Source organism: Pteronotus mesoamericanus, unplaced genomic scaffold (genome assembly GCF_021234165.1).
Source record: "Pteronotus mesoamericanus isolate MK-2021 breed Mesoamerican mustached bat unplaced genomic scaffold, CSHL_Meso_final contig_90, whole genome shotgun sequence".
NCBI lineage: Eukaryota > Metazoa > Chordata > Mammalia > Chiroptera > Mormoopidae > Pteronotus > Pteronotus mesoamericanus.
The window spans coordinates 33786659-33810941 of NW_026555277.1; the positions used below are offsets into that span (position 1 = coordinate 33786659).

Consider the following 24283-nt stretch of genomic DNA (forward strand, 5'->3'; position numbering starts at 1 on the left):
TTCTTATCTGAAAGATGCAGAGTAGGTCCCCAAATCTGCTTTCTGGTGCTAAAAAATCTGTGAATCACTATATTGGTTGATGTTACTAACGCAAGAGAGAAAAATAATGAGGTGGTGTTTGGAGGGACAGGGCTCCCACATCGTGGATGAATGACCAATTCAGAGGACCTGAACTGAGGTGGTTCCGTGGGGAGGAAGAAATAAAGTCAAATTTTAAAAATAAAATAATGTACAGCTGAGTGAGACCAGTTTGGCCTCTGGGATGAGTTAAATAGGTGATGATGGTTCTGCTGTCCACACACAAGGGAAATAATGGAGGAGACCAGTCCTCCAGCCCATCTTTCCTGTGGAATCCCGGACACTGCATTTGGGGTCGATGGGAGCAGTGGGTCTTAAAAGGACCTTAAAAGACCCCGTGGCATTGTGGAGCTGTGTATCAGTGAACCCATGGCAGGGAGGCCAGCGTGTGGTATCAGGCAAATGCGGGGGGCTCTTCTAACCCAAAAGAGCTGTGGTGACAGGTGGCATACCTCTAGCAGATATTCTTGAGTTTGGGAGAAGAAATTTAAAAATCGGAGCCTTGACGTTAGAGGAACAAGGCACAGGCCAGTTGATCGCAGTGCCTGGAACTGTACAGTAGGTTATGAAGGCCTAGAACAGGAAGGGGACAGGAGCCCGTTCACTGGAGCTGAAGTGAAAAGGCAGAGGAAGCAGAGGGCGATGTCAGAATGGCTTGCCCCTGAGCAGCCTGAAGCATGGATTAGGATTTTGGAATGCTGTGGTCAGTTCAGAAGCCTGACCTGGGACTGAGCTGAGTGGTAGGCATGAAGCTCCTGTGGCTCTGGGTTGGGGACAGACATGGGAACAGGAAACCCTGCTCTGCAGCTGTTGGGAAGTTCACAAAGTGCCGGGAGGACCCACTGTTGGGCAGATTGCCCCCACACAAGCCAAGAAGGCTAGGAAGGGTGTGTTTTTTCTCCCTAGTTCTGAGTTTGTTTTATACAGTTAAAAAAAGGAAGGGGGAGAAGCAGTAGTTCTTGGTTTCTTAATCTTGAGGTCCTTGACTTTATGATTATTTGCGCTCGTGAATCATCAGTGCAGTCTGACTACTGACAGCTTCCTTCTTGCCATATAGACTTTTCTTATTAATTATACTGAAATCCTTACAATGCAAGACATACCTGCTCTGTGCCGAAGATGGCGCTTAAAGTTGTAGGTGTCATATTTAATACTCAAAGAAACCTCTGATTTGGCTATTTATCCTTCCTTTTTGAGGCTTGAGTCAGAATTCAAGTCCAGGTTTTCTTGCGACAAGGCTCATCTTTTCCCCTAGGCCATCCTGACTTTGAACGTGAAGTAGTCATCCCTTTCCTGTCTCGCAATCTTGTTTTGAATAGGCACAATGAAGGTGTTTAAAGTTCCAGCTACTGTGCCTAGAATTTCACAAATGTTGCCTTCTCTGAGGAAACTTTCACTGCTTGAAACAAAAGTTCATGTTTGTTCTAACTGTGGGAAATGTAAATGTAATTCACAAGTTGTTTCTTGAGACTGCACCACTGTTCCTAAACTGAACGGCCTAGGACTGAATTTTGAATCTTGAGGTGATGGTCATGGCGTGAGCATGAGGTGACAAGTGAGCGTTGATAATTATATTTTCTGACTTCAGTGTTGCAGCCTGTGACTATAGCCAAGACCCACATTGATTTTTTTCCTACACAGCTCTAGCCCTCTGCCTTCCTCCCCCTTTTTTCCCTTCTTTTGGAAATATTTTATCACTTTTACACTTATTAAATTGAGATAGAAGTGACATATGATATTGTATTGCTTTTGGGTGTACAACCTAATGATTTGATATATGTATATATTGCAAAATGATTACCACCATAAGTGTAGTTAACATCCATCACCACATAGTTATGAATTTTTTTTTCTTGTGATGAGAACTTTCAAGATCTATTTTTTTTTCCCGAAAGAAAATATAATGACCATGACACATGATTTTTGAAAGTAGGTTTCATGGTGCAGTCGGCGGCAAATGGTGTTGAGTGGTGATGGAACAGTGGTTTCGGGAAATAAACCGTGTAGGGGAAGAGGAGAGAAGCCCTGTGTTTGCCCTGGAGCACAGGCTGCACGGGGGAGGTGTTTGTACTCTTCTCTTCCCTGCTCACTGTGGGTGGCCAGGACGGTGGAGAACATTCTTTTATTTATCTTAGAGGAGTTGCTGTAATTGTGCCCAGAACTACTGGCATTTGGGGTTCACACATCGCTGAACTCCTGGTCTGTTGGCATTTGGAGAGTAGGCCCCACGATGTTTCTCACTTAATGGTGAGAAGTTATGTAGCTAGTTCCCGAAATGGTCCAGGTCATGACCACAGGCAGGCCTCATTGTTAAGGCTATGTGTCTAGAAATCTTGTCTGGGCTTGACAGCTTAAAAGCCTTTTGGGGGAGTTCAGCAAAAGGAAACGGTTAAGAAAATTATGACAACACTAACCCATGAAATACCCTGCACCCAGTGAAAATGCTTATAAAGTGTCTGCAGTAACATCGAAAATGCTGACGTTAAAATGGTTTAAGTGGAGGGGAAAAAAATTCAAGAATATAACATTTTGAGTGCAGAATGATCCCAATTATGCTTTAAAAATGCATAGTGAAAACACAAAATGGAAAAATACCAAAATGTTACTAGTATCTATTTCTAGGATTCATCTTTCTTTGTTTCTTATGCACATGTTCTTAATAAGCACGTATTTTTCAATTAGTAGGGAAGAAAACTTTTTTTTCACAGTAAAATAATAATTTCTCATATTTTGGGCAAACACCTTTGTGGATCAGGGAAACTGGCTTGTCCTTGGTGATTCTGGCTTCTCAGGTGACTCTTATTTGACTGAATTAACACATTACTTTGTGTAAAATAACACCTATTTAACACGAGTACTTAGGTGACCTAGAAGACTTGACAGTTTTAATAGTACCCGGTGAATAATAATTTTGAGAGATGGAGCTGAATTATAAATTACGGAATGGTACGTTCTCTCCCAATTAGGGTACAGGGTGCTTTATTATAAGTATTTAAGAGAGTATTGGAACACTTCATTAAGGAGAGCAGTCAGGTTTTATCAACTTAGTGAAAGTAGGGCGATCCTGAGAACTTTAGCCGAGACAGAAATAACTACAAAACAATAATAATTATGATAATGTCATCCTTTACAGTATGCCCCGTGCCTTCTCATTCCTTTCTTACAATACCGCTGGGGGTAAGCATCTTTATCCCTAATGTAAACATGAGAAAACGGAAGCCTGAGGTTCAGTAACTTGCTCAAGCTCCAGAGGTTATCAATTCATAATATTTGGGATTTGAATCCATGCGTTTAGTCTTGAGAACTTAACTATGTTCATAAACTTTTCTGGGGATTCTGGTAAATTTCATGCAAGAATCTATATTGAACATCTGTCTTTCTTTGAAATGAACTAAGAGAGGGAAGCAAATGATATATGGACCAGTAAGACCACCTGTCAAAAATAGCACTGTAGTTTTTAAAGTGTTTTCTGTGGGACAGTTTCAAAGTGGGCAAAACTAGAATTTCAGAAGTTTATTAGGTATTGAAATGCAATACTTAATATTTGAAATCTTCAGATCTGGAGAAAACTTACATTTCTTCAATTTATTGCTGGGTTTGTGTAGAAAAAGTATTGCACTGGGAGTCAGTATAATAGTGACAAAGCCAGTACTCAGACAGACTTGCTTTGTAAATGAGGCTTCATTATTTATGGCATTGCTGACCTTGGGGAAATTATTTAACCGTATACACTCGGTGTGTCTCATCTGTGAAATGGGATGTGTAACTCCCCCTTATAGGGTTTGTGCAAGGAACAGATGAGGTAATGTTCAAAACGGGCTTGGCGCAGTGCCTGAGGCACGGTAAATAGCATTCATTGATGGAAGCCATTATTTTTCTTACTGGGAGTTGGGAGGCATAGAGCCTGGATCCAGCTCTGTTGTTAACATTGGCCTTGAGCAAGTCACTCAACCCATCTGGATCTTAGAGTCCAATGGGAATAATAACATTGTCCTTTTTACGTAAAGGTGAGAATGAAATCTGATTATTTATGAAGCAGATTTTTGGAAAAGAGCAATGAAGAGTTGTACCAATGTACAAGTTAAAGATGAAGAGAACAGTAGGCAGATCAGAAAAAGCAAAGTAGTTGGCTTGAGTTTAAGTTGTAACTGGAACTTTCCCACAGGAATCCAGTTTGCAGAGAACAAGTTGAGTGAGTTATACTCCGACTCCTGTGAAAAAAAAGCTTTCACCCAGAAACCCAGCAGCACTATGTACAGATTCACCTGATTTGTATCCTTTCAAAGGGCCACCCCGGAACTGGACTCTGTGGGAGGTCTTAGTGCATTTTTTTCCCAGGTGAGGGCCGTGCCTTTGGATTTTAGGGAACTTCCTGCCAGGCCTGGCTGAGGTTTCCCCTTTCACAGACTAGTGAAAGGAGGAACAAAAGAGCCCATTACTTCAGCCCGGCAAGCTGTGGAATCAACTGTAGATGTGTGCGAGCTTGTCCATTCCTTCTTAGGCCAAGTGCTTAGAAAAATTATCTGTGTGCTGAATTGCCACAAGTGCTCAGCAAAGTTCAGCTTTGGCAAACTCACATCAAAATTCCTGGCTATTCTCACATCCTCTCTGCCCAGCACTAATGGGAATCCTGCCCTGCTGTGGGTCCTGTAGCAAACGTTTAAGGATCAGGACAAAGAAGGAGAAATTGTATTCGAGTTCTGCTGCACTTACTGAAATGGGTTCATGATTCCCATGAATTTTTTCTAGTACTGTTCATCTTACACACACAGGGTGGGAAAGACAGTAAGTTCCTTGGAATCAGAAACTGATCTGTAGTTGGAGGTTGTAAATCTTTTCAGTGACTTTCTGGGGCTACCATTCACCCTAGATTCCAAGGTAACCACGTTGTCTGTACAGAACAACACCAGGCCTGATGTAATCAAGTTTAATCTGTCAGCCAGCACTGCTTTCCGACCATGGGCATTCGGGCCTGTTAAAATATATCCATTCTTTAGCCCTGCCTTGGCAGCAAACTTGAAGGCTTGATAGGAGCTACCATCTTTTTACTATCGTTATTGTTATTGTGTTGCTGTTGTTTTTAAAAACAATGCAGGAATGAGAAATGGTTGGTTCCAACTTAATATGCCTGATTGGCCACTCCTCCCTAAAAGATGATTTAAAAACAGGCAGTGAGCCAGAGAATTTCCAAGGCTAACTTTCTCACGTGGAAGAGAAAAAATATTGCAATGCCCTTTAGCAAAGTACACTCACTTCAGCCTTTATGGATGGCGGTGGTCACGTGTCCCCCTTTGCAGGAGGAAGAGAGCTTGAAACAATCACACAGCAGAACCTCCTGTGACTGGGGGTGGGATGGTATCTGGTAGTAGGGCACAGGGAGTACCTGTAAGGTTTTGTTTTCCTTTCTTTTTTAAACGAGAAGGCTTTTTGAGGAAGTTATCTTCTTGCCAAAAAACTGAAGTGGCCTAACCTTTTCATCTTATCCGTCATTGCTCTGGCAGAAAGAGATGACTAATGTGCCCAAGTCTTAGCAGACTTGTAGGGCGCTACAGAAGGCAGTATTGCCGAAGGCACACTCCAGATAACGGGCCTCCACAGTTCAGCATTCGCATTAGGTGTATGCAGGGGTAAAAAGTGCAGAAAGAATTATGCAGACATGGTGCTTTCTAGTAAATGTTTAGCAAATGTTGACACAGAACTGAGAATTACCTGAAGTTTATTCCCCTTATCCAAAGTATCCAGGGAAGTCACTGATTTGAAATAGAGCAGGGTAATTTTATATGTGAGCTATCATGAGACCAATAAAAGAATGTAGAAATGACATATAACCAGGCACTGAAAGAAATTGGATCTGGCCAGGATAAGAACTAGGGTATAATTGGATTTGTGTGTTATTTTCTTGGGTGTATAAGAGTGGGGAGGGGAGAGAGAGACATTATGTAAGCTGTTAAAGTGCGTTGAATAAAGTTTGGCCTCTATAAAACATGCTCTGTACCTTGGGCTCAGCCATACTAGGCTAATATTTTTATTGCTTTTTATAAAGTTGGGATTAAATAACCACTTGTTCCTAATGGCTACCTGAACTGGGTGAGTAGTCATACTGTAGTCATAATGATTCGGTGCCTGGATTTCATGAAAACTGGTACCTGGATGACACACTCCTACCTGGCTTTATCACCCTTCATCCAGCTCTGAAGTAGAGAGGTACAAGCTTCAACAACTTTAGGAAAATCCAGGTCACGTTATAAATGCAGTGTCTACCAGGGAATTGCCTTCTTGTCAGTTTGGGATTTGACTCATCTTCCTCACCTTCATACCTCTCTTTATTTAAAAAAAAAAATACTGTTCCTGCCTTCACTGGCATGGCTCAGCGGGTTGCGTGTCATCCCTTGTAACAAAAGGTCGCTGGTTTGATTCCTGGTCAGGGCATATGCCTGCATTGCAGGCCAGATCCCTGGATGGGGGCATGCGAAAGGCAACTGATTGATGTTATTCTCACACATCAGTGTTTCTTCCTCTTTCTCTCCCTTCCCCACTCCCTAAAAATAAATAAATAAACAAAATCTTAAAATATACTGTTCCTTTTATGTCGAATGGCATTATCTTAGCTCTTTGCTTGGTGAACTCCTAGTATCCTTCCAAGGCCCAGATTAAGTATACTTACTTTGTGAAGACCTCCCATCCCTAAATAGAACTAACTCATTTCATCAGTGTTCTCGTAGAGGCATCGCAATAATGATGACTAACCCTTATTGAGCACCTACTGTGCACCACTTATTTAAATAACTGTAAGCAGTTGTGTCAACTTTATGAAACAACTCCTGTTACCACCCCCTGTTTACAAGAGAGATAACTGAGGCTCAGAGAAGTTCATTAACTTGTCCAAGGCCTCAAAGCTAGGCAGAGACAGAGCCTTGGTCCAAACCCAGGTTGTGTTGATGCTGTAAGTGACATAAATGAAACCTGAAGTGACCTCTTAATTACTTTGTTCTCTCTTACTGTCCCTCCTCCTGTACCTATGTAGGTATATATAATTTATGGTCACATTGATTACAGTTTGGTATAATGCCTTCCAAAGCAAAAATGGGAGGTTCCGGATGGTAAAAATGTCACCTTGGTAACCTCCGTAAAAGAATAATTTTTAAAAATCCCGACTCGTACAGAAATAAAGTGTGCCCTTTTCAAAAATTTTATTTAACTCAATAAATGAGGGAACAAAGACATTTGTTATGACAGGTTTGTAGGAAAACTTTAACTTTATGTGGAATAAAAGAATGTTGAAATGAATTTACAAATGGATGCCAAACTGGAGGTGGCGTTCATTGAGCCCCCACTGGACAGAATTCCTTTGCATGTATAGATAAGAATTATTTGCATTGCTTCACTTAGCTAAGTTAAAACTTGTAAACTAGCCCACAGGATAAAGCCTGTGTCCCTGTGGGACCAGATAATACTCAGAGGTTTCAGCCTTCTATTAAAAAGATGCTCATTCCAAAGTCTAAAAATTTTTCCCAAATCTCTGAGAAACAGTATTGTATAGCAAAACGCAGGGAATTATGATTTAGACAGGCTCCAAATCCACAGTCCCAAGCTTATTAGGTAACTTTAAGCAAAATTTGGAGTATACAAACAAGCACACACATACCCATACACACCATAGAGAGATCTTGAGAGGATTAAATGTGATGATACAGGAAAAGCCCGGCACGTAGTAGATGCCGCTAATTAGGTGTCATTATTAGTAGTACAGTGTGTAACATAGATTGTTGCTTAATAAACGTAAAGTGACAAAATCAGGAGTAGACAAACTTTTTCCTGTAAAGCTCCAAATAATAAATACTTTTAGCTTTGCAAACTCTGTGATGGAGCCTGTCACACCTCAAACTCTGCTGCTGTAGCTCCAAAGCAGCCATAGATGATATTTAAATGAACATGGTTTTTTTCTTTCTCAGCTTTCTTTCTAAAAATGTGCTTTGGACCCATTTTGCCTATGGGTTAGTTTGCTGATCCCTGGACTAAATGATTAAGACAGCTAATTAAAAAACTTGAGGTAGAGAACTAATTTAGAGTCACACCCACCGGTAGAACTTTTTGGTGTCACGCAACAGGGAAACCTGGGCAGAGTTTGGCCAGTGCTAATCAGAAGCTGTAGCTCCGTAAAAGGTATTTCCCCTTGTTATTGTTCAAAGTCAATCGACCACTGGAATTGCAGTTAGACCTGGATGTGATTCTCTTTTCAACAACATACTAGCTAGTGATCACGGGGTCACCCACCATGTCTGTACCTTGGATACACCAAAACTGCAATAATTACGGGTGAGTGTAAACCATGAAATACTCTACCAAGGTAGGTAAGTGTTCATTCCCAGAGGGGGAAGAGAGTAGTTCTCCATGGGTTCTTCTATTGTGTGGGAACTACGTAATTTTTATGGTTGAATAGTGGGCTAGCTATTTCAGCAAGGGATAAAGATGTGAGGTAAAGTGGTTCTCTTTATTGTCATGAAACAGTCTCCAGAGTAACATACATTGAGTCTGAAAATTATTGTACTGGGTTAATTCTGCAAGGTCATTTGATGCTGGCATCACGTTAAGTGGCCTTGCAAGTAAACATTTGTCTTGAAATGTACTTACATGATGTCTCTCCTGTAGCTAAAAGTGGTCTTTTTGCCGTAGGCGTGACTGATTTTTTTTTTGAAGTCAATCAATTCAACCCAAAGTTGGAAAAAAAAAATACAGACCATTAAAACCCAACTGAAATGGGCAAACACTCTAAAGAAGCCCCATTAGCCATGCAAATATGAAGTTACCTGCACTTCTGATAAGCACAATTAACTAAACAATGGATGCCATTAACAGCTACTTGTGAGACATTAAGCCTTGGATAACATGGCTTTGAAGAGTTGGAAAGGTGGAGAAAAACAGTAGAATTCGCTCTCCCTTGACAAAGTTTTAATACAAAAAAACCTTGTTTAATCGGACAGAACATCTCATAAATACCACCCCCCACATTTAAAATATTAAATGTTTGTGTTTTTGATGTCCTTAAGGTTCTTTTCACTGGACTGAGCCAGTTGAAAACATGTTTTCGTATGAACAATGTTGAAAAACCCCACATTTTGTTATTGAATTTGTCATTGTAAGTACTGACTTCAAAAACTGTGTGTCTCACGTTAGGACACAACCTGCCCTCCCCTCTGGCCGTGTGGTGTAAGAGGAGGTGGTACGGGCAGAGGACGGCAGGCAGGCTCCTAGCGCTGCTGCACCTGTGCCAGGGTGCTTACTCTTTCCCAGTCTCAGTTTCCTTATACAATGGGGGAAAGACAGGACCTTCCTGTTGCCAGGATTAAATGGAAACAATCCTTGTAAAGGTATTACACAGTCCTGTTGAAAATGTTTGCTATTTTCAGGCAAAAACATTCTATGTCACTATCTGATGTCTTAGTCAGTTTGGGCTGCCATAACACATACTGTACGCCTGTTGGCTTAAACAACAAACACTTATTTTTCACAGTGCCAGAGGCTGGGAGGTTCATGATCAAGGTGCCAGGCAGTTTGGTTTCCGGCTGAGATCCCCCTTCTTAGCCTGTTACATGGCTACCTTCCTGCTCTGTCCTCATATGGCTGAGACAGAGATCATCTTTCTTGTGTCTCTTTTATAAAGGCACTAATCCTATTTATAAGAGCTCCACCTTCGCGGCCTCTTTACCTCCCAAAGGCTCCACCTCCGGATACTATCACACTGGGGATTTGGGCTACAACACAGTAATTTTAGGGGAGACACAAACAGTCACCGAATCGATGATAAAAATGGAGATCGGATAGAGTTCTAGGAGACTTAATAGTGTGGGATGTTGTTCATTTTTGACTACTCCCATCCTCATTGACAGTATACTCAGCGTTTCTACTGCCTTTCTTGATATCCTCTCCTTTCTGTTTTCATTTTCACTGGGCTTGCCTTTATCATCATATGCCTAGATTTTTGTAGTTAATTTTGAACCAGCCTCCTTTCCTTTAGTGCCCTCCCACCTCCACCCCCAACCACACTCACACCCTACATGGAGCCACAGTGGCTTTCCTGAAAGCCAGCTTTCTTTGTGGGGCCCCCCCCCCCGACCCTGTACCTTTCAGTGGGTGAGGGAGGAGGATGTTTTTCACGGCCTCCAGGGCTGGTTCCGGCCCCACAGTGCGGCTTTCTGTGGTCTGGCCCTAGTCCCGCCAGCTTTTCAAACCTTCCACTGCTCACTGTCACAGGACTCTGCCTCAGCCACGCCTCTGCACTAACAAGTCCCTAAATGTGGTGAGTGCTTCCATACCCCCCTGCAGTTGGTTGCCTAAACAGCTCTTCTTTTCTGCCTGATTTTCCAAGCTCAGTGCTTGTTTAAATCCCAATTCATGTTCCAGCTTCAGGCCTCTCTCACACCTCTTCTTTCTGAGCCTGAGATCGTTTGTCCCGGGCATTTGAATTTGACACACTCCCTTGTGTTCTGTGCCCATTCTAATCTTCCCTGTTCCTCCCAGCCCTCAGAGCAATGCCAGCCATTTTCTCCTTTACCCCACAGCACCTCGCACATCCTTTATTGTAACACTTAGCATGTGGTTACATACGTCATTTGCGTACAGATCACAGAGACCATCTCTGACTTGGTTACAGCTATCTGCCTAGCTCCTAGCACAATCTGTGGTCCATTGAAGGTGCTTAATAAATGCTTATGAAATGACTAAGTGACTGAACAGAAACCAGGCACGCCAGTAAGTATTTGTTGACTAAAAATTGACAAATGAACGGCAGAGTCCTTGAAGGAACCCCTCTTGTTGCTTCTTTGTCCTCCCAGAACCAACTGTGGCACTTGGCACTCGGGGAGGGGCTTAAGAAATGGTTGTTGACTGACTGATGGACGGACTGACTGTGTGGAGTAACACATGCAGTACAGTGCCACGTGGCTTCTTTTCTCACATGCAAAGCCAATACTCAGATGTGTAAGCTGACTAACTCTATTCCTAGGTTAAAAGAGTGGGAAACATTGAACCCTGGACAGTGCATCTCCAGTAGGATGTTTATGACCCAACGATACGCCATCTGAGAGGCACCTGTGGCGCACACAGTAGCTAGCTTGACGGACACCAAAACACCTTAAATGGAACGAGTACAAGGACCGTGAATTCATATTGTATGCAGTGCTCTAAGAATTAAATTGTTACCACTTAATATTCATTGAATGTCAGCACTGTACTTTTGTACTTGGAAAAAATAGACGAGACACACTTCGTGCAGTGGATTTTGTTAGCTGTAATTAGTTGGTGATAGAACAGTGTTGATACAGCAGGTCAGCAGTTAAAGGAAAGCAGTGCCCTTGGTAAAATGGGAGTGTATTTCTACATCTGGTTCTGTTATGCTTGCTCACTGGGTTTCAGTACTCCTTTTGTTCTGGGGCGGGAGGGCTAAGCTAGGAGAATTTCACCAGCTCTTGGTTTTTGGGAAAAAGAGAGCAGCCCCATTTCTAAAGCAACTAGTTAAATCAAGCATTTTTAAATTTTTGTCTTATTGTGGTAACTGGAATTTTGGCTTTTTGTTCTCTTTTACACTATGTACACCTGGAAGCTCGCTCTATAGTTCCAAATTGCAGTTTTACATCTTTTTATATATAGTCTCACTAATTCTGATTATTGTTGGGTAGAACTGGATTGCATTTACCTTTGCATTTTCTGGAAAACAGAAAATAAAACTGCAAAAGGAAGAACATGTTTTAAGCTACGTAGGAGACTGAATTGTTTCTGAAGCCTTGTACAAATTAATAGTGTCATAGAAACCACGCAGCTAATCCTTTGGGGATCATTTGGTTCTGCCCCTCTTTTCATACTTGTGGAACAGGTTAGAAGAGGGGAATGACTTGCCTGGGGGTCACATAGCTAATCAATGACCAGTAGTAAGAGTGCAGGGAGCCCCATGGATCCTACAAGTAGGGCTCTTTATAATGAGACTTTTCTGTTAACTAAAGTAGTTTCTCTAAAGACACCTACTCGCCTTTGGAAACATTTACAATCAGTCCGCATGTGTGCCTGGACTTCCTTGAGAATGAGGAACACTTTTTGTCTTCACCCATATTCTAAAAGTTAAATTTTATTTTGCTCACTCCCTCGATGAACTGTAATATGCAGATTTTTGAGGTTTTAAGAAACTGTATTTGACTTTGAGGGGTCAATTCACAGATAAAACTCAGATATTTTTGACAGTGAATTCCAATAATTTTGAGCAGTCTCTCTAGATATTAATGGCTACAGGAGTTTAGTTGATTGATTTGTTGGTGTTTTACAACTTTTATCATTTTAATTCTCCTAATGCAGGCATATTTTTAGCTTCCAAAGTTAAGAGTGTGGGAAAGGACGTGAAGTGGAAGTTAGAAAATCCAAGTTCTAGTTCTGTAGAGTGCACAAACTTTAAACAGAATTTTAATAGTTATGTATTTATTTTAATGTGTAGTTGAAAAATGCAGCCAGCATATATCTAATTCATGACTTCATGATGATATTATTTAGGACAAAACTAAAAAAAAAAACTGTAAAACACAACAAAAATTAACTAATCATATACATGAATAAGGTAGAAACCATGAAGAAGATACTCAAAGACATGAAACATAGGATTAGATAATCTCTAAGGTCCCCCTTCCAATCTAAAAGGTCTGCGATTCAACTACTAATTTAAGCCTGGTGTTTATTCATTGTTTTGCATATCTTTGTCAAACAGTATGTCTCGAGTGGATGATGTAACATCACAAACAATTTTAGCTTTCATGCCACCTAAATTCTGGGGGTAAAAATGAAAGCTTTAATGTCACACTGGAAAACTTTTTAGAGATGAAGTTAGTTGAGTGCATAAGCACAACATCAAGATTTTCAAGTAAAAGGGGGATGGTAAATATATTCAGATCCCTTTAAAATGCTTTGGAAGGGTTCTGTTCTATTCTGACACTGAATTATTAGGCCAATTGTGTACACAAGGCTTTTATTGCACACATGGCCTAAGAAAAGAAACCTATGTCATAATAAACCACATGATAACAGCTTTTCTGAAGATCGAGCAATGGAACTTGCAACGCTGTATGAATTTGTTATTGGAAAAAAAAAATAACACATATGGCCAGGATAGGATTCCATAGTGGAAGCAATAATATTATCATATTTTTTATGGGTAAAAAACTCTAATGTGCCAAGACTGAATAAACCAGAATGGTTTATTTGTTTGAATTTGCAGTGACACATGTAAACATTTGACCATCAAGTTTCAAGAGGAAGATCTGAGGCTTGGCACAAAACCAGGAGACTTAATTAGAAAATGGGTTAAAATGATAGCTCGGCCTCTAGGAAAGGCCACCCATGTGTCCAGCACTGTTGGCTCTCTGTCGCCTGTGCCAGCATTTGTCTCTGATAAACAGCGTGCCGGTCCCTGAATTCCGTTGGCCTATGTATTCTGACCCTATAGATGGAGGGGTCCTGACCAATCAGATTGTACCTAGGTGATCGCCAGGATTCTGAGGGCACGTGAAATCCTGTCACACAAGGAGAAGCTGAAGGAACTGTGGCTCCTTAACTTGAGGACAAAAACTTTCAGGGGATTACGATACAATGTCCTCGAATATTTGAAGGACTATCAGATGGAAAAGGGGCTGAATTCTCATTCTCTGTTATTTCAAAAGACGTGTTTAGAGAGAAGTGACAGGAGGGAAATAAATGTATTTATTGAGTGTGGTTTATGTGTCCAGTACTGTGCTAGACAGTGTGTACATGATCTTTGATTTTCACAAAGACCCTGTGGGGCAGCTGTTAACGATCTCCTTGTAACAGAAGGAGAGATGGAGGTCAGAGAAACTAAAGGATACTACTACTAATAATAGTAAAAGTACTACTGATTAGTAAAAAAGAAAAGAAAAGAAATATTTATGTAGTACCTACTATGTGTCAGACACTACTCTATATGCTTTGAACACTTTATCCCTTTTCATACTCACAGCAGTTGTATGAGATAGGAACTATTTTTATGACCATTTTATTGATGAGGAAACCAAGGCACAGGAGTTAAGCACCTTGGTTGGTATCACCATTAATTAAGTGTGGAGTGGGATTCAGAGCCAGACAGTCTGACTGCGTAGCTAAACCTGCTTTACCCTCCCGTCATTCTGCATCTCTGCTGAGTATGTGCTGTGTGCCAGGCCCAGTGCTTGACTGTTTATATCCTCATAGCAATTTAGCAGATTAGGCATTATTATTCCCATCCTACAAATGAGGGAAAAAAATGAAGACCAAAATAATAAAATAACTTGTCCAAAGTGAGTAACGCAGCCAAAATTGTTACGCAGCCTTCAGGCTCCAGGCCAAGTCGCTTTGGACCATGCTCAGCTTTCTCAGAGGTGCAGGCTGTGGGTCCAAAAGTTTCTAGCAAGGAGAGCTATCAAAAACCAGAGTGGGCAGCCCCGGGGGAGGGCAGGGGATGCGGGGGCTCCCCTTCTCTGGAAACCTTGGGAAGAAAATTGTATGTCGGTTAGGCAGGGAGATGGCGAGGATTCCAGCTTATACAAAGCATTGAACCCAACGCCCCCTAAGGTTTTGTCCAGCTCTGGGATTTTATGATGCCGTATTTTCTTCTCATCTTCCCGTGTCATCTTGTTTCCCCCTGGGTGTACTCAGATGTACGTGCAAATCTCATTCTGATATTTGAATCTGGCTCTAGGGGTTAGATTGCCTTGGTAAGAGACTCACTTGCTAGGATATTTGACATGATGCCTTGGGGGAAATGTTAGGTCATTTGAGAAGTCCACAGCATAAACAGTAAGCAGTCAAGTTCTTAACTAAGAGGGAAAAATGTAGCGTGAGGGGCCTTACACAGTGTGAACAGGTAGGTGTTCCAATAGCAGTCAGTCTCTCCCTTACACGTGCTTTTACAGTGAAATGTTTGTCCATCCTAACTTTTCAAAGTGTTTAGCAAATGCCCAATTTGGAAATAGTAGTTTCTCCAGGGTTGTCTCAACTTTAATTATATCTACTGCAACTTGCCTGCTCCACTAGACATCTTATTTCCAGCTCTGAATGTCTTTGGGAGGAAATGCCTTCCTTCATATGACCCGTAGGTGATATTTGTCATGTTATTCTGCAGCACGGCTCTGACATACTGCACTGTCTAGTCTTCTCGTACTTAGTCCTCTGGGTAACAGAGGACATCAGTGTTTCTGGGTCAGGAGATGTATATAAATTCTGTATTTGTGTCTTTATACCCCCCTTTCCCAGTTCACTACCTTAAATCAGTTCCCCACCTCTCTCTCAAATGCCTACAGTTGTTTATCTTTGGGGACATCAAGTTGATGGCGGTGATGGGTGGTGAGCCTTCTGCCATTATTTCTGGGTACTTCGGACTCACTATTCTGTTTCAGCTCAAAGCTGAGAGAAGACACATTTTCTTCCTATTTTCTGTCTCCTGTTTTTCTATTCCTTGGCCTGTATTTCATGTTAATTCTGTTGGACATTTAATTATTTCTCTGGAGGAGATGGTAGGGTGGGGAAGGAAGTTGCGACCATTCGAAAGTTGACTGGTGTTCCAATAGTCTTGGAAAGTTATTGTCCAATATGGAGCTAAGGTGGGAAACAAATTATGTACCGTGTGGTGATTTGCTTCTTTAAATTGAGTGGATTTATAGAATGGGGCAAAGGGTTTATATCTGTGCTACTTCCTGTTTAATAAATTAAAAATGATGACTGTGATGTCCCTTTGATGAATTCGGATGGACTCATAAAGAATTCTGAGGCAGTACTTGTGCCTGTAGCTTAGCATAGTTATTGAACTGAAGAAATGGGGGTCATTATTATTAGGATGAAAACTGGAAAATAAAGACATAATAATATTGAATTTATTCATATGTCTAAAGTCCAGTGGTTAATTTTTTAAATTTTCATTCAGAGGTGGGCGTATAAAGTTAAAAATGTGCACAGTCCCATTCTGGTGAGCATCTAACCTTAGGTGTGGGAATAGAATATTCCCTGTCACTTCCAGAGGGTGGCAATCTGTTGCAGCAGGGCCTAATCATTCATTCTCTAAGTAAACTACTTTTAGGAGACAGGAGACACTGATAAGATTAGAGCCACTGAGACTGATTGTAAAAGAGTTTCAGTAATGGGAAAGAAGATACGAAACTTTTTCATGTATTTAAAAAAATATCAACATTGGATATAATCAGGAGGGTTTCCAGGTTACTCATGAGATCTCAGTGGATTCGCGAATTTTCTCCATGGTAACAGCATTATTAATTTCTAACCTTTACAGGGAAAATATATTAGTTTTTTGCAGAAGGTAAACTTTCCTTTGGGGTTTCCAGTTAGATCCACTGTGTTAACTAGTTCACAGTCCCCCCGCCCCCATCCCCGCTACGCCACCCCCCACCTTCTTTCTGTCTTTCTTCAAACTTCTTTTTCTTTCTTATGTTCCTTCTTCTCTGTCAAAGATAAATAAAATTAAAAAGATTAACTAGGAAAGAAATGCAAGGCCAACCAAGTTGTATACTGGTGTTTTCATTTTCCTCACTACACTTGCATTGTTAAAACTGATTGTGGCTTTTTAAAAAGTGGGAAAAGGAAAGAAAAACCAAGCCTGCAGAGCAAGATGTATAGGGAATCTTATGTCGAGCTTCCTGTGTGTTTTCTGCTGCATGTTAACTGTCAGGAGTGGGGCTGGGATGTGAAATATTGTTCCTTATTTAACGTTTCAGACTGTAATCTCTGTACTGCATGTTTGCTTCTCTTGTGACCTTTTCTTTGCATTTATAACTACTTCTCTTCACCCATAATCCAAAATAAGTGGGCATTCCTACAGAAAAATTAAAGGAAGCTGTCAGTGGAGAGTTAATACAGTTAAAGCATCCTCAACTCTGCTACCAACCCCTTAAATAATTAAAACTGTATGCTTGAAGAGTCAGATTTGCATTTCTGTACCAAGTTTATTTAGCACACTTTGTTACACTCAATTAAATGAGAATGTTCTGTTTCATTTTCTTTGCTTCGGGTTGATCATTTTGCCTTTTGATTCTTATGCCCTTGTGTAATTTCACAGTGCTTAGGTCTCTAAAACTATACATATATTAATGCATATGTGTATCTATAGACACCCATTAACAGGCTTACTGTTTGTACTGAATAGGATCTTTGCCCAAGGCATTTGGGCATTCCAAGTAGCCTAAGGTGCCACTGGGACTGCAGATAATTCACTGTGGTAAGGATGGAGCTTGACAGAGTTTTTTAATATCCAGTGTTTTTCTGTAAAGCTCTGTTATTTTGGCATCACCTTCCCTCACCACAAGTTGATTTGAAAATCTCTTAGTGACAACAAGAAGACACAGGCGTCAAATGGTTCTGGAAAGGATACTAAATATCAGTGCTATCTAGTAGGTCTCTCCACATCTCAGTTGGCAATGTATGTGCCCTGTTCTTTGTAAATTAGTTCATTGCTTGACTTATGCATGTTCAAGAAGGAATAAATTACTTATTCATTTCCTAATGAGTAGTGGGATCAATTGGAGCATGAAGAGAGATGAAATAGCATAATTTTGCTTCCCCAGTTGGGGTTCAATATCCCTAAACTTCACCATTAATCACTCCATCAGTTTCCTGGGTTATTTCTGCCTCTGCATGTAAGATATTCTTTTTAATTTTCCTACCAGGTAAGTAAGGCTTTTCGAATTTTCCCATTGGGGTTGTAGATGGGTGATGCTGTCTCCTTTGTACCCTGAAGTGTCCCTTGTTACAATGAACAGTCCCTTCTGCCTTTGCATCAGTTGGTCTGGGTGCGTTCATGGATGACAATCAATGTGTATGTGCGATGACAATTATGAGGGTTCTAATATATTTAACTGTTATGGGATCTGTTATGTCTACTTTAGGGTCGACCCCATCCCATATGACACTCCAAAACCAGCGGGCCACACGCGGTTTGTCTGCATCTCAGACACACACTCCAGAACAGATGGTATCCAGATGCCTTATGGGGACATCCTTCTCCACACAGGCGATTTCACCGAGCTGGGACTGCCCTCAGAGGTTAAGAAGTTTAATGACTGGTTAGGTAAGGAATGATTGCGTTCTGGCGCCCCCAATTAACCTTTCCCGTCCGAGTGTCACTCACTGCGTCCTAATTGAATTAGAGCACTTGGAAGCCAGCTCAGCCATTTCTCGTATGATATGTCGTGGTGTCTAGCTTTCATCCAATTCTGTTAATTAAAGATGAATTTTTAGATATTTAATTTTACTGTGCATCCTTTCAGAGCCTGGCCTCGGCGGCTCTGGGGCAGAGGGACGGAAAGCTTTGAAACCGATCTCCTATACTCATTCTGCTTTAATGAGGGCATTCGTTGGCACGCATGAGACTTAGAATCATATTTTTAATTCATTGGCTCTGCAATCTTTCCCAGATATTATACGCAAAGATGTACAAATGACCTACTAGGAAGAGAACGTTTCTAAGAAATGAAGGAACATGTAAAAATCCTGTGAAGGGAAGGTCCTAGCACTGTGTTGATTGAGAACAGCTTTCCTAAGTGAACCAGAAGGGTGTCTTAAGACCTCTGGAAATATAAAATGTGCTCCTAAAACACTCCAAAAAATTGGAATATGAAACCACCCTATGCACTGTGGAAAGTGTAATAGCAACTTTGTGGCTGCTGTTAGAGATACCCACAGTTCAGGGTTATTGGAAGTATCTCAACTCCTGGGTCAGGAATTGCCAAATACTAACATTACAAGGCAATCATTGCCAGATATTAACGTTACAGGTTATTCATAGCCAGAGTAGATGACAGATCTTTTTAAGAATCCTTTTAGATGAGGAAAAGAAGTGCAAGCATTCTGAGATTTTAGAATCTCTAAAGACACTAAAAATTATATAGTAGAAAGCAAAAATTACTCTGGAAAAATAACATCATGAATAATATGTCAGCCAACAAAAATTACTTAGCAATTTAGGCATAAACTTTAAATCAAGGTGTGAGAAATTTTAAAATAATTGATCAAATGTGTATATGAATGAAAGATAATATTCATTAAAAACAGTAAAATATTAAAAAGCCAATAAACATAACTAATAATATAACATATTTTGAGCTTTCCTGTGATCTTGGACATCAATCCACATTTTATATAGTTGACATCAGAGTACATATCTGTTCTTGTACTTTTGGTTATTTTACTTTAATATTATCTGTAAGATTTTAAATGATTTTTGCCTAATTTTCATATTAATCCTTTTTAATAGCAACATGACATGTATTGTTCTATGATTTTATTTAATAAAACATCCTTCTAAAATAAATATTTAAATCAATAACAATTTTTCCTCTTATAGCCAGCAGTAAAATGTACATTTTTGTTTGTATATGTCTTTTTGCTTCCATTGTCTTGTTTCTTAGGGTAAAACATGGTATGAGTTAAATTTCTAAGTCAAGGATATGGAACCCTGGTTCTTGTTGTGTGTTGGTGCCTTGCTTTCTGAGGGGGTTGTAGCTGTGTACGTCATTAATAGTGAATGAACGTACCGATTTTACCATGATCCTGGCAGCTTGGATATTGGAACTTTATATGTTGTGCTGGCTTTGTAGATATTCAGTCATCTCATTTAAAACAGCAAGGTATCTTGATTATCATTCAGCATTATCTCATTTTTACAGATGACTCAGAAGTTAAGTGACTTTCTCAGAGTCTCCTTGTGGTAGAGGTTGAGTGTATAATCTACATCTTTTCACTTCTCTTTTTCCTCTGCAAAATTTGCTTTCCAGTGCTGTTATCTCTTCATTTTAGTAACTTTTATTTCTGAACTATTAACAGGCAAAATTATTTGGAGTTGAATTTTGACAGTTTTAAACTGTTCTTTGACAACTGAGTTTCAAACGCAGAAATGATGTAGCTGCATTGACAGTGTTGATTTGTAAAGGAATAGAATAACACGGTGAGAAGTGTTCACAGAAATACAAGATAAGATAGATCCTGGTTATAATCTTGTTTAGCCGCTGACCTTGGGCAACAGAGTTAACCTCTCTTTTCCCCTTGGTTTCCCTGTTCAGAACTAAGGATTAATACTCCCCCGTCTTGCTCGATTGTTGAGCAGATTAATCAGTAAGTGATTGCTGCTAGTAAGTTTTTGTGGGCCATTAATAACTGAATGGGGAATGCAGTGAATGAACCATCTACAGATCTTTAAAGGGTAAAAACAAGAAGAGGTCAGAAGAATTATTTAATAGGTTAGAAGTAAGCACTGAGAGAAGTTATAAGGGATAGTACTTCGTAAGTGGAAATGTGCCGTAACTAAGGAAGTAAAATGATCAGGAAGTAAAATGATCAGAAAATAAAATACTGAGGTCCAGGGATGCCTGGTCAGTTCCTTCTCTTCCCATTTCCTCTCATCTTCTGAGGCAGGAGAAAGTGGGCTCTGATGGGCATGCAGAACGTAAAGCCAAAGGATGGAAGCCCACTGGGAAGCGGATATAAAAAAGAGTTGGGAGCCCATAGGGAAGGCTCAGAATAGTTCAGTTACCCTGGCAACCTCGTGGTGCTCTGAGGTGAGAGACAGTGTGTGACCACACTCCATGCATTGGCTCAATGGGAACCTCTCACCTGAAACAAGTACTTCCAGCAACCACTGCCAGGCAGGCTAGCAGTGTGGAATCAAGGATCCGATCAGTCTCGTGCTTTATGCTGCAATAGGGCATCCAGCTCACAGTCAGCGTGAGTCCTCAGGATTGGCAGGTGCTGAAAGTCCGATGAATCTCTAACTGATTTCCATCTTTCTACTCTATCTAGACTGCCCTGATTATTGGAAACAACCTAGCCATCCCCTAAGCTCCTTTACTCTCCCAACAGGCTAATTTGTTTCTCCTACAGACCAGGCACTCCTCTACCCCTGCAACATCCCTCTAAAGTTGCTAATGTTTTTCCTAGTTTTATAGGTGAGGGACCTGAAGCTCAGGTGGGTTACGTTACCCAAGATCACTTAACAGACAGGAAGCTCAGAGAGGCTAAAACATCCACCATGGTGCACTCGACTAGTAAAAAAGCACAAGCCCTTTTCTTCACCAGTCTGTGATGATATGCCTGGGCTTATGGCAGCTGGGACGCTTGTAGATTTTAGGCTTGAACTAAAGTGTGGTAGTTTCCATCAGCATCATATGGAAGTTGAGTAGCTGTTTGACTGTGTGCTGTTATTTGAAAGATGTATTCAAACCCTGCCTGTCTTGAATCTCACCCTCACCTACCAGCCGCAGGGCCGGAGAACCCCCTCACGAGTCCCCTGTTGGTTCAGAGATGATGTGTGCTGGTTAATATGGACCTATGTCCCCTGGCAGGTGTAGCCCATAAAGTTATTAATACAGAGTAATTTATGAGATAAGCTCGCACAGCATAGGGCCATAAGAAGATAGATCTCAAACTGGGTTCAGTCAGAGGATGGAAAGGTCGTGTAGCCTGCCATGATTGGGAGCAGCCAGGAAGAGCCAGCTTTAAATTCCATACCTTTGATAAATTGCTTACTATTCTGAGCCTTGATTACCTCACTTGTAAAATGGGCATCCTCCTCCTCCTCCTCCTCCTCCTCATCATCATCATCATATACTCCATAGGTTGTTTTGAGGATATACTTTGTGATAAAGCTTGGGTCATTCTTGACACAGCCCTTGGCCCGTAGATGACTTTCAACAAATACCGTGGAGGAAGACAGCAGAGCCGTGTCATGGGATCCAAAAGGCAGAAACTAGAAGGTTCTGGCACCATGGATTTAAAGAGAGATCTAGAGTATAAGAGGGAGCACAAAAAGGTATAAGAACAGAGGCCGAAAAGAAGCCTCCTTAACAATTACACTCACTGGACAGAATGTTAGGACGACAGTAAGAGGCTTGGAGGCCCCACTTCCAAATTCAATAGAAGGAGAAACTGAGGCAGGAGAGATTAAGTGAATTGTCCAGGGCCACTCAGATAATGAATAAATAAGTTGGACTCCAGTCCAACTTGGATGGGAAGGGGGTGTTGAACTAATATGTTCTGCTTGTGGGTAGTAGGGTCTCAACATGGCACCCCTCCCCCATCCCTCAGTTACATGTATCACTTAATACAATCCTCACAATAACTTGTTAAGCAGGTATTAACTTCTAATTTTTACTTATGAGGAAACTGAGCCTTGGTGAAGTTAACGTAGGTTGTGCCACTAGGAGGTGACCTCCGGATGTGAACTTGGGCCCACCAGGCTCCACTTCTCAAGTGTGTTCTCCTATCTTTCTCTAGTCTCGGTCTGGGGTCTGGGATCCCTACAGAAGGGACCATATCCTGGGTAAAATGGTGGATCTTTGAATAACTGCCTCCTTTAACACATACACTCCCACGTACGTGCACTCAGGGTCTGAGGTGGTTCATGTCATGCTAGAGCTGTTTTGTGGCATGGCCTCTGTCTATGAGTTGGCTGATGGAAGCACGTTGTGAGGTCATGAAGCTTTCCTCACCATTTGGTGCGGACTGTTCCAATGTCTGAGAGTACAACAGAGTAAATCTCCATAAAGACACTGAAAACGACAGCCAAACGAGAGTCTAAATTACACTGTGGCATTAGCACATCATGGCACTCAGTTCAGTCCTTGAAATGAATAGCCACTGCTGGGAGCCTGAAAACCTTGTCCAATGTTGGCAGCTCCCTCCCACATGTGAACAGTTGTATTACAAATAGCTGGCATATTCTAATAGATGCTGTTGCCTCAGTGGCGGAGTTGTGGGAACGAGGCACAGGGAAATCTTTCCCAAAGAAATACTTTTTAAAGTCATGGTTAAACCCTATGGTCCCGTTAGTCTGAGCTCAGATATGTTAGAGGTATGTCATGTACAGTCTTTGGTGAGCTGGACTGGGATTCTAGCCCCTCAACCATCATAATATTTTCTTTTTTATCATGGCAAAAATACATCACAGTTATTGTCTGGGCTTAAATATAAGCCTGTCAACTATCAATTACGTGCCAGTTAAAATGTGATTATTTTTATTGCTTTTTAGTGAATTCTGAACATCAGCGCTTTCTAACATCATTGATGTGCCTGAAGGTACATTTTGGGAGCCACTGGGCTTTGTGTGGCCTTCCTTCACTTTGCCTCCATGGTCTTCCTGAGCCTCTTGGATGTTCTTTACTGGCCACTTGTCTCCACCCCTGCTGGGTTCTCTCCAGAACACTTTCCGTAGGCTTCTTCAGTCTTGCTCATATGCCCATGGGTGCTGCACAAATGAGGCTTAGGAAATGGTATCATTGAGTGCCCATCCACTTTCTTATTTTCAACTTCCATTTGCCCCTAAATTCTTCCCATTCCCCAAATGCACACGCTCTTTCACACCCTTGCCCTTGGCAGTCTCTGCTTCCTGGAACGGCCCTGCCCCTCCAGAACTCAGTCATCCTCTGTGCCGGAAGCTCTTTCGGAGCTGGTTGCTTCCCTTAACACGTTGGTCCATCGTGTGTGCAGCCAGCCCTCCTCATGGCTGTTATGTGAATGTTTTTTATGTCTCCCTCCCACTAGACAATAATATGCACCCAGTGGGTGCTCTCAGTACCCCCATTTCTGAGTTAAGGGCCTGGAACATGGTGATGTACACAAATACTTCATGAACCTCTGAGTGAATGAATGAATGAACACAGAGGTATAGAATTTTTTTCTGCCTCGCCTTTTGGCTCAAACATTAAAATTATGCAATACTCGCTGTATGTAAAATACCTTATCCTTCCTTTTTCTGCCATTCCCTTTCCTTTGCTTCCTTTCCCTTTTCTCCTCAAAGTAGCTATAATAGCCAATTGGCTATTGTTAGTAATTTCTACTAACAATACTGTGCAGGGATACTTAAAAAGGATTTTTTGTTGTTGTTGTTGTTTCCAATATTATAATTAGAAAGACAGTGTTCTTGGGTGGCCTGTTCTTCCAGCCAAAAATTTATATATAACAATCTAGTTAGTCAAAATCCCTTTTAACATAGTGCCAATGCCATGAACTTTTCATTATGGTTTTCCTTTGGTCTTGGCTGTCATTTAATAGCTCTGAACTTCAGCTTCTCCAGGCGTAAAAGGAAAAAAAAAATGCTTCCAAAGAAAATCTTAAGAAAGGGATTATTCACATTTGTAGGAGTATTGTATCAGACATGGTTGTAACAGAGTGACTATAACAA

At 41.1% G+C, this 24283-nt stretch overlaps 1 protein-coding gene across 1 annotated transcript in view; it reads left to right on the forward strand.

The window, feature by feature from the left end:
* MPPED2 (metallophosphoesterase domain containing 2) overlaps window positions 1–24283 on the forward strand; it is a 157953-nt gene that overhangs the window by 28224 nt on the left and 105446 nt on the right. Inside the window, exon 3 of the mRNA XM_054585970.1 lies at window positions 17997–18178. Coding sequence (XP_054441945.1) covers window positions 17997–18178 — 182 coding nt within the window. The remainder of the gene's footprint in view (window positions 1–17996; window positions 18179–24283) is intronic.